Source organism: Anastrepha obliqua, chromosome 3 (genome assembly GCF_027943255.1).
Source record: "Anastrepha obliqua isolate idAnaObli1 chromosome 3, idAnaObli1_1.0, whole genome shotgun sequence".
Taxonomy (NCBI): domain Eukaryota; kingdom Metazoa; phylum Arthropoda; class Insecta; order Diptera; family Tephritidae; genus Anastrepha; species Anastrepha obliqua.
Genome location: NC_072894.1, coordinates 11778461 through 11791870, shown reverse-complemented (window position 1 = coordinate 11791870; position 13410 = coordinate 11778461). Strand labels below are relative to the sequence as shown.

Below are 13410 nucleotides of genomic sequence, written 5' to 3'. Positions count from 1 at the left end.
GTTTATAATTATTTGTCTTAAAATTAATTCAATTGAAATGTAATAATTTGAATTTAAGTGAGTTTGTAGAATCCAAAGCTCGTTATATCCTTTTCGACTTCTACTTTTAATTAGTCTTATCTACATAATGTAATTTTATTGAAAACTGTGTGTTGGTTTATGTAAATTTGTATATACGTAAATATTCTTTGGTTGAAAAGCGTAGGTAAGGGAACTGAATTTGTGTTTGAGATATTTTACAAAAATTAAAGGTAATTTGCTTTAACTTATTCTGTTCGTTGTTCGAGAATTTTTTTTTTTTGTTACCCAATTTTTGTGTTATATTAAAAAATCGCACGTTTTTAATTATAACTTATGTTCTTCGCGTTCATCACTTTATTATTATTAAATTACTTTTGTATTTCAGTTTTAAATAATTTCATTTACATATAAATTTTTAAATTTTTTGCTTATTTATGTACATATTTCATACGGATTGTGCTTATTTTTAGTATATGTAGGTGTTTACGAGTAATATACTATTGAGCAACCGCACACTAAATACTAACCTCAATGGTGGTGTGGAAACTAAAAATTCCAGACCTTTGGTTCAAAAATACCCAATTCATGTTTCTACCGGTGTGGCAATATTGGAAAATGTTATAAAAAATGCACATTTTTCAGCGCTCTCACGAGAAAAAGAGTTTCACATCTAGTCATCTATGATCTGTATTGTGTATCTATACGCCTCAAACTGATGCAACTACAGCTCGTCACTTTAATTTTATCATTTTTGCAAGGAGAAGCTGTGAAAATTTTAAATTATGGCGGAAAAATTGTAAGTAAATGTGAAAACCTGAACGTGAATAAGTAGATAATAACAAAGAGTTTAAACATTTTCCAGATCAATAAAAATTTCGACAAGTAGGCAGTTGGAGCGTTTGGTGAATTTAATGGAATTTAACTCATCAATTGAAAATGGGACTCGGACATTTTGGCGAAATAAATTACAAAATGCTGAACAATTGGATATTTACGCAAGCGAATTAGATAGTTTCGGCCCTCCACATAGAATTGCGCAAGAGTGGCAGAGGGAAGAAATAGTGGCATTTTTGAAATCTTCCTTCTGCCAAGAAACGTAACGCTGCGCAAAGCTTAAGAAGTGCCGGTGCAGCAGTCGACCGGTAATATGCGGATACAGTTTTCCATATCCATTTCCATATAAATATAAAAAAAGCTTCTTTGTTTATGCAAAAATTACTAACAAACCTTGAAATATGGATCTCTTAATAAAATAGGTATAAAATAAAATTTAAATACTAAAATTTTAACACCCTATGAACTATTGATATTGCCGGAATAAAAAAACAATTTGACTTTAATGGATGGTTCACGTGAATTTTGGCATCTTGATAACTCCATAGTCCTTGGTTGGTCGGTTGGTTAAAGTTGGTGGTGTATAGAGTCCGTAGGGAATTATAGGGGAATAAAAGAATCCACTTTGCCAAATTTTTTTTCAGTTTACTCAATTTTGACCAGTCCGTGAACTTTTGTGACATACCTTGTATGCACATAGGTTCTCGATGAGCGATGTCCGATGAAGGATTCAGTTTAGCTGTGGCCCCTATTATGAGTTAGATTCGATATTCGTTGGTTGTCGAAGATCGAAAATCGCATGTCAATTTGGTATTATGAGCGGTGCAGCCCTGTCCAAATTTTCGTTGAATACCGAATTTAGAGTCGAATGCAATTTTGCTTTCGATTGTGTTGTGTATTGTGGGTAAACTTGTTAAAATGTAAGTTGTTTGCGATTATTTATGGTTTTATAGTAACCAAATTTGGATTTGCACCAAAGTTCAAGCAGCAAAAAAATGGGAGGAATTTACAACGGAGCTGAATTGCTTGGGACCACCAGTTAGAACGTCAGCAAAATGGATTAAGGTTAATAATGGTTTTTTTTTGTGATGTTTATAGAAATACATTTTTATTTTCCCTTGGCAGGTATGGGCTGAAATACGTAGAGGAACTGATATACATATTTTTTTCGAATGACGAATAGTTGAATAAAGATTATTTATATTAAAAATAAAACAGAAACTGTGGCGTAAAGGTTTCTGTTTAATACTTTTTAGATTTGTCTATAATATTCTAAGAATTTCATTTCTTATGCTGTATTTGCTATAAAAATATGCTTTTCTTATTTGTAGATCAGCCTCTGTACTACTAAATTGTATCCATCTTTGGCAAATATAATTTTCCAGGACATCTATTATTTCCGATAGCACAACAGACACAGTGGGTTGAGCAAGTCCTAGCATACCTTCATTACCAATACTCAATTGGTACGATCCCTGAGCAAAAAATCGCAGAACTGTGGCTAGCTTTAAAATATTTGGAATGGATTTGGCTCGGGTGCACTGCTGCAACTGGTTTTCTGTGCTGGACAGTAGGTTCATAAACGCCTCTTTAGATAATCTAAAGTTCTTTAAAAATCTGTAAGGAAATTTCTGTAATATTAAGTACGTCAACACATTTTGAAAACTCTAAACTTACTCAGTGGAAGCCATTTCTAGGGGGTTGGATGCGCCCCTCAACTGTTTACTACTTCTAGCTAGTTCCACTAATCTTTCATCGTCCGATGAATCGTCGAACCACAACTCCGTTGTACTCATTTTCACAAAAAATACTTTTTTTAACTTTTAAAAATGTTGTTAGCAAAGAATTTCAACACAATCGGTTGTTCTTTTATTTTGATTTGCTGTATCAGCTGAGAAAAAATTATCTATTGTAAATGCGTGGAGCGATCGAAATTCACAATAGTCCTATTCTTCAACGAATGAGCATCATAATACCAAATGAAAATTCGTTCGATCAGCACTTTCGACTACAGTCGAAGATCGAATGTTGCTCATAATAAGGGCCTGTATATCATAACGGTGATTGCTTAACAGCATGATTGTATTGTCATACCCGTTCCTAGTATTGCATGCATTTTGCTTAAAAAAATTGATTATTTTTAAGTAGCTTTTTGCTGACGACTGGACTGGTGACTGCTATTTTTACAGCTCTAATTATTTCAAAATTACTGGCAGTGCGCTTATCATTTAATATCTACGTATGTACATATGTATGTTACTGCGTACATAAATCATATTGTACAAACATACGTAGTTTGCCATTAGTGCATATTCGATTACAGTTACACATACATACACTGCGTTAAAAAACTATGGCACTAGGCAAGGCGCATTCATTAAAGGTGGTGGCGCTAGACCAAAAAAAATGTTTTGTGCGTTTGATTGTCAAACCCAAGTATTGGCAAACTAGAAAACAAAGAATGAATTCGCTTTGTTTCATTCTGGGCTGACAGCCACATGGACACGGCGAAAGAAAAAAAACAGATCAGCTGATTTACCGCTACCACCCAAGAATGATATTGAAACAGATTGCGCCTTCCCAATTCGCCGTGTAGTAAGAGCCCATGAATAAACAAGCAAAAGGAAGGCGAATTACTTGTGTGTGAAGAAGAAGAGTAGGCGAAAGCAATGGAAACCATGATTCAATAATAAAAGGTTTGCTCAGTTTCTCATTCCCTCTTGACAAATCGGCTCCCTTAGCAAGACACCTGGTTGTTAACTCTAGAAATTTTTAGCAAAAGTGGAAGAAATGTAAAATTTGTAGGAAAAACATTTCGTTTTCAAAGGCGTGTATAAGCACTTGCTCGGAATGTGAATAACCAAGACGATATGGAAAACATACTGACATACAGCTTAAATCAGGATATAACAAATCATCTTTTTGGGGCAATGAACGTGAAAGATGGACGTTTTGATAATTTGAGTCCAACGCTTTTCAAATACAGGTGGGGGAAATACTTACTACGTTACTTTAAAGATACATAAGTTACCAACAAGAGCTCATTTAGCAATATGTAACTAGTCATAGCCTCCTGATGGCAGATGGCTTTTTATGAGGAGTTTTTTCATGGCAGAAATACACTCGGAGGTGTGCCATTGCCTGTCGAGGAGCTTCTGCTATTACAAACAACATTTTCTATCATTTGGTGTTTCATGCCCGTGGTAGTTTGTCAAGTAGTTAGGAATGAATAATCGCGACTTGGCGGTCAAAACTCCAAACTTACGTGGGCATAGCATACTTAAGCAAGGCGCAAGGAATTCATTAGGGTCATACTGCTTAGGTAATATAATAGCTTCATATTGGTAAAACTTCCCAACTTCGTGATCAGTTTTCAATTTAAAAATTAATTCACAAAATATCAATCTGGGTTTAACTTAATAACATTTTTTTTAATATCACTCCTGGCAATTTCTGCTTGTACCAGTTATAATTTAAGTAAAAAGAAAACGTTTTTTGCTACCATTTTTACCAAAAAGGTATTTAATTTTTCCACTTTCTACGCCCTTCTTAAATGCGACCTTTTGTAAGGGAGTGTCAAAATTCTAATGTCACAAGTGAGCAAACCTTTAATAATTGAATCATGAATGGAAACAACCAAACAGAAGAATTTACACGCACGCACACATACTTTCTAAACGCGGCGTCTTCCGCATAAAAACGCCTAAAACTACATTTGGAAGATTTACATTAAGGGGTTATATACCTTGAAATCGAATTTTTTTTATGGCTTATTCTAAAAGTACATCACCTTAAAAATATAAATTCAAAAAATCACAAAGATCGGAGCACTAGAACGAAAGTTACAGACCGTGGAAGCGCACAACCAGAATAAAAATTAACCATAAATGAAGTGCACGCAAAACTTTAGACGCGATTATCTCGAAGTCGTGTTTTTTGAAAATTACCGGTGATCATTATTTATATCCTTTTTGAAGTGAAAACTTCTTTAGAATCGTTGGGAGTGATTTGAGAAAAAGTGAAACGAAAAAAGCGACACTCTTGGTTACGAATATTACATATAAACGTAGCGACGAACTAAATAACTTTTAGGCCAGCGCCGACAGCATGGCGCGATAGCCGAGCGGCTAGCAATGTGAGCTTCCGATCCAAAATTCTTGGTTCGAATCACAAGAAAAAAAATTTTTTTATACAGTTATTTTATTTTATTTTATGATATGTTTATGAGGAGCTTTTTTTCATGGCAGAAATAAACTCGGTGTTTTGCCATTGCCTGCTGAGGGGTGAGCGCTATTAGAAAAATAGTTTTCCTTAATTTTGGTGTTTTCACCGAGATTCGAACTGACGTTCTCTCTGTGAATTCTGAATAGTAGTCACGCACCAACCCATTCGGCTACGGCGTTTGTTTAATTTTACTGATGCAAAAATGAGAGAAAATATTTGAATAAAGTTTGCTTCCTGTTTACACATTTTCCAAAGGTGACGGAGAACCAAAAAAAAGTCGATTTTCAAACAAATACGAGTGCATATGTGTAATTGTGTTAGAGTTTCGGTGACGCCTCAGCAAAACCTGCGTGCATATGTGTTTGTAACATTCAAAAAAATGTAATTGTGTTAGAGTTTCGGTCACGCAGGTTTTGCCGGGGACGCTCATAATAGCAACCGCGTGTGTATTTTTATATTCGTAAATATTTTCATTTTTAAATATTTACCGCAATTATGCCGAAAAATAATACAGAAAAGTGTCGTGATATCGACAGAAAAAAAATCAATAAATAGCATCACGGAATTCATTCACGAAAATTTAATAAAGTATACACCAGAAGTATCGCGTATACTTAGAAAAGATTACAATAAAGTTCCAATGATTTTAAGTGGCGATTTTAACGTAAATTTTGCATTGAACACAGCGGTTCCTTTAATTGACTTTCTCAATACAACATTCAATTTAAAAATGTGTAACAATCGCACTGAATCGACAACACGATCAAAAACAACAATTGACGCGGTATTTGAAAGATATGTTGACAACATCGAAACCAAAACATTTGTATCATATTTTAGCTATCATAAGCCACTCGTATCATTTGTTGAAATTGAAAACATTGAGGATGAATAATAATAAAATGAAGAAAATAAAATATGAACTTTATAGCAATATTATAATGAACCTATAATTATCCCGCTCCTAATGCTGCTTTCGTCTTATTCTCTCTCAGTTTGTTTTACGGAAGGTTTCACTTCTATCGCGTCTAACCGTTAGACTGGTATTTTTTTTTTTTTAATTATTCGAAGTTACAACCTGGTGAATCTGAACGGTTCACTTTTTATAAATATTTGCATAGTTCGCTGGAATTAATTTTTTTTAATACTTCTACCCCTCAAAAATCGTTTTTTTTTTGGTGCAAAGCGGTTTTCATATCGAGAAAATTTTTTTTTGGGTAAATAAACCGTTCAAATTCACTAAAAAATATTTTTCTACAATAATCATTTAATTTTTTTGATTTCAGTTGAGCTGCTAAAAACCCCAAAATGTATTTTTCGAGAGTTACCCTTGAGTATGATACATGTCTCATTTGAACAAAAGTTCTAAAACATATTTAAAAAAAATTATGAAAATCGTTCATTTCTTCGGGCTCACAAGGTATATAACCCCTTAATTAGAGCTTTCACAATTTAACGCACGGCACTTCGTTTTCATTACTTTGATTAGTTTAAATCTCACAAATCGCAATATTACCAAGCCATTCACTGAACTTTCACAAACAAGTGATTTCTCCTACTTTTGTTTGTTTTGTTCGTTTGTTTTATATTGCGAAGGGAGCTGACGTCAGACTTGTCAAAATCGCGAAAAATAAAGTAACTTTTTAATGGCGCCAGCTTAGATACTCAATTCGCCTTGGATACCAACTTTAATAGATTCGCCTTGGCAGTAGGGACTTATTGACAAGTTTTGGCAATTTATTTTTTTCTCATTTAAGTTTAATAGTTCATTCTTCTTCGAAAATCATACAATCGACCATTCATTATGTGGAGAAAATGCACTAGGTAAGGTTAGGTTGGTATGGTTGCCCGAGGAATGAGCACACTTGGACGAGGAAAAACGGATTCGTCCTTCGTGATACCATTATGAAGGAGGTGAGGTGAGAGAGGCAGACCGATGGGATGCGGGGAGAGGGCGGGGAGAGGTGGTGCTGGGATGGTTAGGAGGGTGGGTTTAGAGTGTGTGGATTATGAACGATGACTGTGCTGCGTTTGCTTCAACCGCTTTGTGTTACTGATTTTCATCAGATTTTTAATGTCAACGCCTGCTATATCAGCAGGCGCAGCAAAGAAGTAAGAGCCAAGATGCCTGGATCTTAGCCCCGCCAGAGCAGGGCAGCTAAGGAGTAGGTGCTGAGATGATTCCACCTCATCCTCCATATATCCATCGCAAAAGGGACTTGAGGTAATTCCAAGCCTCACAGCATGCATTCCTGGCGCATAGTGATCTGTGAGAAAACCCACGAGATTCGAGAGCTGATATTTTGTCAACCTCAGACATTCGCCCGAGCGCCTCAGGTCCACACGTGGCCAGAAAGATTTCGCGACCTTACAAGTTTGTGTACTTGCCCAACGCTCGCTGAGTTGGCGCGATGCCCATCTTTCCAGGAGCAGACCGCAGGTAGTCAGGGGGATCCCAATTCTCTCCCTTCGCGGGGAGATCACCTCACATGTCCCTTGTCTGGCCAGCTCATCCGCCTCGCAGTTTCCCGCAATGTCGCTGTGTCAAAGAATTCGGACGCAGTTGAAAGTGAGGTTAGGCATTCCCTGACTAGTTTCGAATGCACCATCACTGAACCGAGAGCCCTTATTCGCATGTGAGCAGCCAATCAGCTGCCTCCTTGATTGCGGTTACCTCTGCTTGGAACACACTACAGTGGTCCGGTAACCTGAATTTGAATCTGATGGGGAGCTCCTCGCAGAAAACTGCTCCGCCAACCTTTCCTTCCAACTTCGATCCATCCGTGAACACGAAAATGCACTAAGCCGCCAGGAAACAAATTCTTTAAAAATAAAAGCTATTTTTGAGCCACCTGAAACTTGCATTTGATTCAGAATCAAAGGAGATCTAAAGCTGTATACTTGAGAATTTTCTAAAAATTCGACTTAAATAGTGTGAAATTTTGATGAAATTTTTTTTTTTAATTTTTTGTAAATTTGCACAATGTTTGAAACTTGAATTTTTTTGGTTTTTGTAGTCGAATGAACCATATTTTCATAAAATTATTAATATTAAATAAGAAAATAAATGGTCAACATTTGCCTCAAGGGCTTGGCGCTATACTTATTTAGCGCAGTGTATGTGCATATACGTCACACACATGCTCGCACATTACCTACATATGTATGCAGGTAAGTACATATAATCACTGTTATGAATTATTTATTATCCTTTGAATGCCTTTAGTGAGCTTTGCCGCCTGCCTATCGGTACTGGGGCTGGTAATTGCGAACCATTCAAGCGTTTAACACAACTTTTCTTTATTCCACTTTTCTTCCCGCCCACATACCTGGTACGAATCGATCCCAAAATCCTGTCAATGGCATTATGACCCACGGCGTACAGTACAACCATATCAGCAAATTCATTATAATGGACTTGGTCATGGTCATTGAGCGGTTCATTGGCTTTGTAATGACGTTGTAGCGGTCATAGCCGATGGCGGCATTCAACATGCCCGCACCAATGCCCGAATATGAGCCGATAGCGGCAAAAATTTGACACCAGGTATTGCCGAGCGCGAAGCCACGATGGAAGCTGTTGTAGATGAAAATCGGCGCTTTTGCACACATAACAAAATCGAGAAAGGCCAAATTCAGTACGAAAATATTCGATGGTGTGCGCAGGGATTTGGCGCTGTGGAATCGAAGAGAAAAAATGGTGATAGATCGTTTAGTAAATCAATTGCAATTGTGGTCTGATCTGAACGAAGTTGTTGGAAATCCACATACATGCAAGTATGATATATAAAAGGTGGCACAAAAATAATCATCCAGTGTTGATTTTGAATAACTTTTTTAAAAAGGAAAAAAAAAATATTTTGGTTTTATAAATCCTTATTTTGACCTTTACGCACTCCTTTGTTTGTGTTGTATGTTTGTGTGCTGCAGTTGCCTAGTTCACAAGTGTCAAATTTGCAAAAATTGTAAATCTTCCGATAGGGTGATTAATTTTGCGCCACCTTGCATATACCGACACATTCACACACAAATGTGTTGTTAAATCAAAATCGTCTATACCTCATGAAAACCCACAGCACAAGTCCATTGCCAATGGTCGATGCGAAGAAGAGGAATGTGTAGAGGATGCCCAGCATGTAGTGCAAGGACGCTGGTGGCTCCAACTGCGTCAGCCAATGCTCGGGAATGTACTGTATCTGATCGGGCGGCACATTCCAGCCCAGAAACTGTAGCTCGCCAGAGACGCTGGTAAATGAAAAACAAAATATTCAACTTTCACAATACGTTCGTGCATTCGTGGGGCATGAGTAATATTTTACCGCGCTTCAGGCCGCAGCACAGGCTCTAGGCTGGCATTGCAACAAGGCAGCACTGTCATTTCGTTATGATTTACTTAGGCGCTCAAATAGATAGATGCTGTGTGTGTGATTACAAATTTTCTGTAGCGTTTTGGCGTTGACGCGCCCACCTGCCGTTTATGCGACTCCCAAGAAACTTAGAAACAAAAACAAATCCACTCTCTCGGCCACACAACACAATTCTTACACTAATTTAGCCGTTTAAAACGTCTTGAGATCGCGCCGCGCGCAGCATAGCCCCAACAGCCGCAAATTTTGATGGTGAGTGACACTAAAGAATGCAAAGGGCTTTTATAGTTTCATAGCTTTGAACTTCTTGCGGTTGGCTTATAGTGATTCTAATTAAATTTGCTATTACATTTTGCAATGTACTTTGCTTGCGTGCCGCTTAATCGGCGCTGTGGCAGAGAAAATGTTGCAAGTTGACAAATTCCGAATTCCATTGGCGCAGACACGGCAATCAATGCCAAGAGTGTGGCATTAGAGTGGAGCAAATGTGATGGACAGATTTCGCTTAAAGCTCGCAGTGCAGGGGATATATGCCTCGAGCGTACCCTTTGCAAATTAATAAGAAAAATTTTGTATACGGTTGGCAATTTGTGCCCGAACCGACCCGAGTTATATACTTACAGTCCCATTCCGCTGATTACATGGAAATTTGTTTGAGCCACGTCGTCATACGAGGGCGGTTAAATAAATATACGCGCTTGATGACAGAGGGCGCTACTGAGGGTAGTTGGTGTTAGCATCGTGTGCTGCCAAATATATTGAACGGCGGCAAAACATATTTCAGACGAATTGAGAGGTTAGCTTGTATTTGGCAGCTATTCGAGTAAGACGAGTTTCGTGATTTTCGCGTAGATGGAAAATTCGGTAATGGAAATCATTCAAATGTCCACGTTATGATTCTCGCTGATCGACGAACGAAAGTGCGCGAAGTAAGGGAGGCCAGAGGCAATTAATATTTTACATGATAAGTGGGCGATGAAAAAATTGTCGATGGATGCCGCGATTGCTCACAAGCAACAACAAGCCGATGCGGCAGTTAACTTCGAAGCAGTGTTTGGGGCAATTTAAATGAGATCCGAAGGAATTTTTGCATCGAGTTGTCATCGTTACTCAAACCTGGATTCATCATTACACACCAAAAACTAAGCACCGATCAAAGCAATGGGAGAAATCCATGAATCTGCTCCAATGAAGGCGAAGACAGTAGCATCGGTCCGAAAGGTCATGGCGACGATGTTTTGACGAAAAATTGAAAGAGACACGGCCGCATTTGGCGAAAAAGAAGGTGCCGTTTCACCCCGATAACGCACCAACAAAAAAGTTAAAAAATGGCCGGTGCGTTGGGAGAAGTGTATATTTCTAAGAGGGGTTCCTGGTCACAGGAACATACGGGGTAATGAGATAGCGGATGAGCTAGCGAGAAAAGGTTCGACACTAAAAATAGCAGAGGCGGTGGCAGTCTCCACCCCACTCAACACATTAAAAGCATCCACGCTTTAGCCGAAAGAAGATGGAAGCAACTAACTACCAGAGAACTGCAAGCGGTTGTATTTTTCTGACTTGCGATCCACTCACAAAAAAAGCGGTATCAATATGTACGACCAACGCAAACTAAGCGGTGTTTGCGCTGAGCAGAACCGCAACAGAGCAGTAAATGTTCTATGTATATCGTTTGCACATCCGAGTCTTTCTTTGTTCAGTCTTTGCTTCGTTTATAACTACCGCTTGTTCGATCACTTCGGCTATGCGGTGCTGCATATGACCGCTACCGAATGACAACAATACTGAAAACACCGCACAAATAGATCATAACACACAAGCAAAAGAGTACCGCTTAAAAATATCTATGCCATCGCGCTTTCTCTCAATACATAAATGATTAGCACTCGAAGGAGTCCACTTTCTTATCTATGTTTTTTTATCTTTGTTGCATTAACAAAGGACACGCATCACTCTACTTGCAGATATGTATATTAATGTGTGCATGTGATTATATGTTTATTTTTAAAAGATTTATAATGACGGAGAATTCAAATTTTATTGCTGAGAAAATTTCTTTATATCTTTATACATAAGTATCTTTAGAAGTATGTAAGTTAAAAGAAAAATTATTATTTGTTTTTGTACGATAAGTAATTTGTAAAATAATGAATTTGGTTTTCAATTTTTATTTTAAAGTTCATTTTATTTTCTGTCATAATTAATAGTAATGTACAATAATATAATAAAATAATATCACTGCTTCGATAAAGAAAAAACTTTTCATTTAAAAATACTGCTACATATGTATAAAAATCCTTTTTTTCCGTGCGCTGCTATGAATTATACTGCAGACAATCTCACTATTTGCAAGGGATGACGACGCGGTGTTTGCGGTGTTTTCCTCATTTGACAGATTTCACACGTCACACCGCTTAGCCGAAGTTGAATATACGATTGCTTTCAAATCTAACACCCGAGTATACGAGATATTCATACACTCAACAATCGCGGTAATAGCGGTATTGATCAGCACACACACCGTCATGGAAATGAATGCTTCAGCTCAAATCACTTGCCGTTTGAGTATGAGTAGTGAGTTGAAACAGAGTATTGAAGCGGTGTGTAAGCAGTAGCATTACACCGCTGCAGTTCTCTGCTAACTACATGTATTACAACAAAAAACACATGACCGTCATACAAAATCCAGAGGACGAATGATCTGTTAGGATGCTCTCGGCCAAACATCTCACGCATCACTGCAACCCTTGGAGGCCATTGGAAAGTAGGGGATCATGCAGCTAGACTCAATCTACCCTTCAATCCTCTCTGCAGGAGATGTCAAGCGGAAGGAGCGAAGGAAAGTCTTTTCCACTAAATCGATTTGACTTAGAACAACAAAAAAAAGCACATCATTATTCAAGGACGGCGGTAGTAAAACGGTGCTGGTCACTATATAGGATTATTTCAGTGGAAATAATCAACCACTTCAACAACAACAACAACAACAACAACAAAAACAAGAAAATACGTTGAAATAAAAAAAAATTGAAAAAAATGGTGTCTTCATTTCCAACACGGGTACTTATTGAACTCCCCTCGTACATATGTTACAGCTAAAAAGTTTAAGAGACTTGACTTTAATTTTACTAAACAAACAGTGAAAACCCAATAAGAGTGAAGCTTCGCTCGCGCAGGGTTGGGGAATTATTTTTATATTAATGACTGTAATGTGTTTGCAATTGAATTAGTCAGCCCACCCAGGTGAGTTTATGTTGTGGCCTGCATAGCTTGTGTAACCGTTATTATAAAAATTCTGCTAACACAAAAGTGGAAAAAAGAAGAGCCTAAGTTTTGTGCGAAACTTTGCCTGCATTTATGAAGACCAACCTTGATTTTAGGAATTTTCAATACTAACCTGGGTAGGTGAAATGGTGGAAGTGTCACTCTGGCTCTCGCCAAGTAGCACTAAAGCGCCGTTTTTGATACCATTATGAGGCCTCCAATAGGCAGATATATACAGCCAGCCAGAGCTATTGATGTAATGGAGAAGATTTATGGGATATAAGTTGGTCCACTGTCCCGGACTATCGAGGAAAGGAACACCCAGTGGCAGCCTTAATCTTCTAGCTGCCAAACGCGGACATTTACAGATACGTTTACAGTCTCCTTTACATTTACAGTAAACATAGCTTTCCCGCGTGTGCGTCGATCATCCAATTACCGGTGAACACAACTATGAGTTTAGAAATTGAATGGAGAGGAGTCGCCAGGACTTTCTGAGTCCTCCGTCTATTGTACTGGGGCCAAAAGTCTTTGCAATAGCACACGAAGGAATGGAACTCCATCTTTTCTGCGCTTTCCTGAGAAATAATTAGTGCAATTCCCCTTTAACAACAGTCAGATGGATGCTGATTTCCCCTTATGCTCCTGTGTTCTGCAACGCAGATCAGAGAGAAATGTTACCTGCGCGCCAAGATATTTA

At 37.9% G+C, this 13410-nt stretch overlaps 1 protein-coding gene across 2 annotated transcripts in view; it reads right to left on the bottom strand.

Moving 5' to 3' along the window:
* The window catches only part of LOC129241041 (opsin Rh4), a 90945-nt gene that overhangs the window by 64234 nt on the left and 13301 nt on the right, over window positions 1-13410 (bottom strand). The window contains exons 1-3 of one of the 2 annotated variants that reach the window (XM_054877174.1): window positions 9399-9708; window positions 9139-9324; window positions 8409-8755 (exon numbers count right to left, since the gene is read on the bottom strand). The exons of the other annotated variant lie outside the window; for it this stretch is intronic. Coding sequence (XP_054733149.1) covers window positions 8409-8755; window positions 9139-9324; window positions 9399-9457 — 592 coding nt within the window. The 5' untranslated portion in view covers window positions 9458-9708. Of the gene's footprint in view, window positions 1-8408; window positions 8756-9138; window positions 9325-9398; window positions 9709-13410 lie in introns of those variants that run through there. 2 annotated transcript variants of the gene reach the window in all.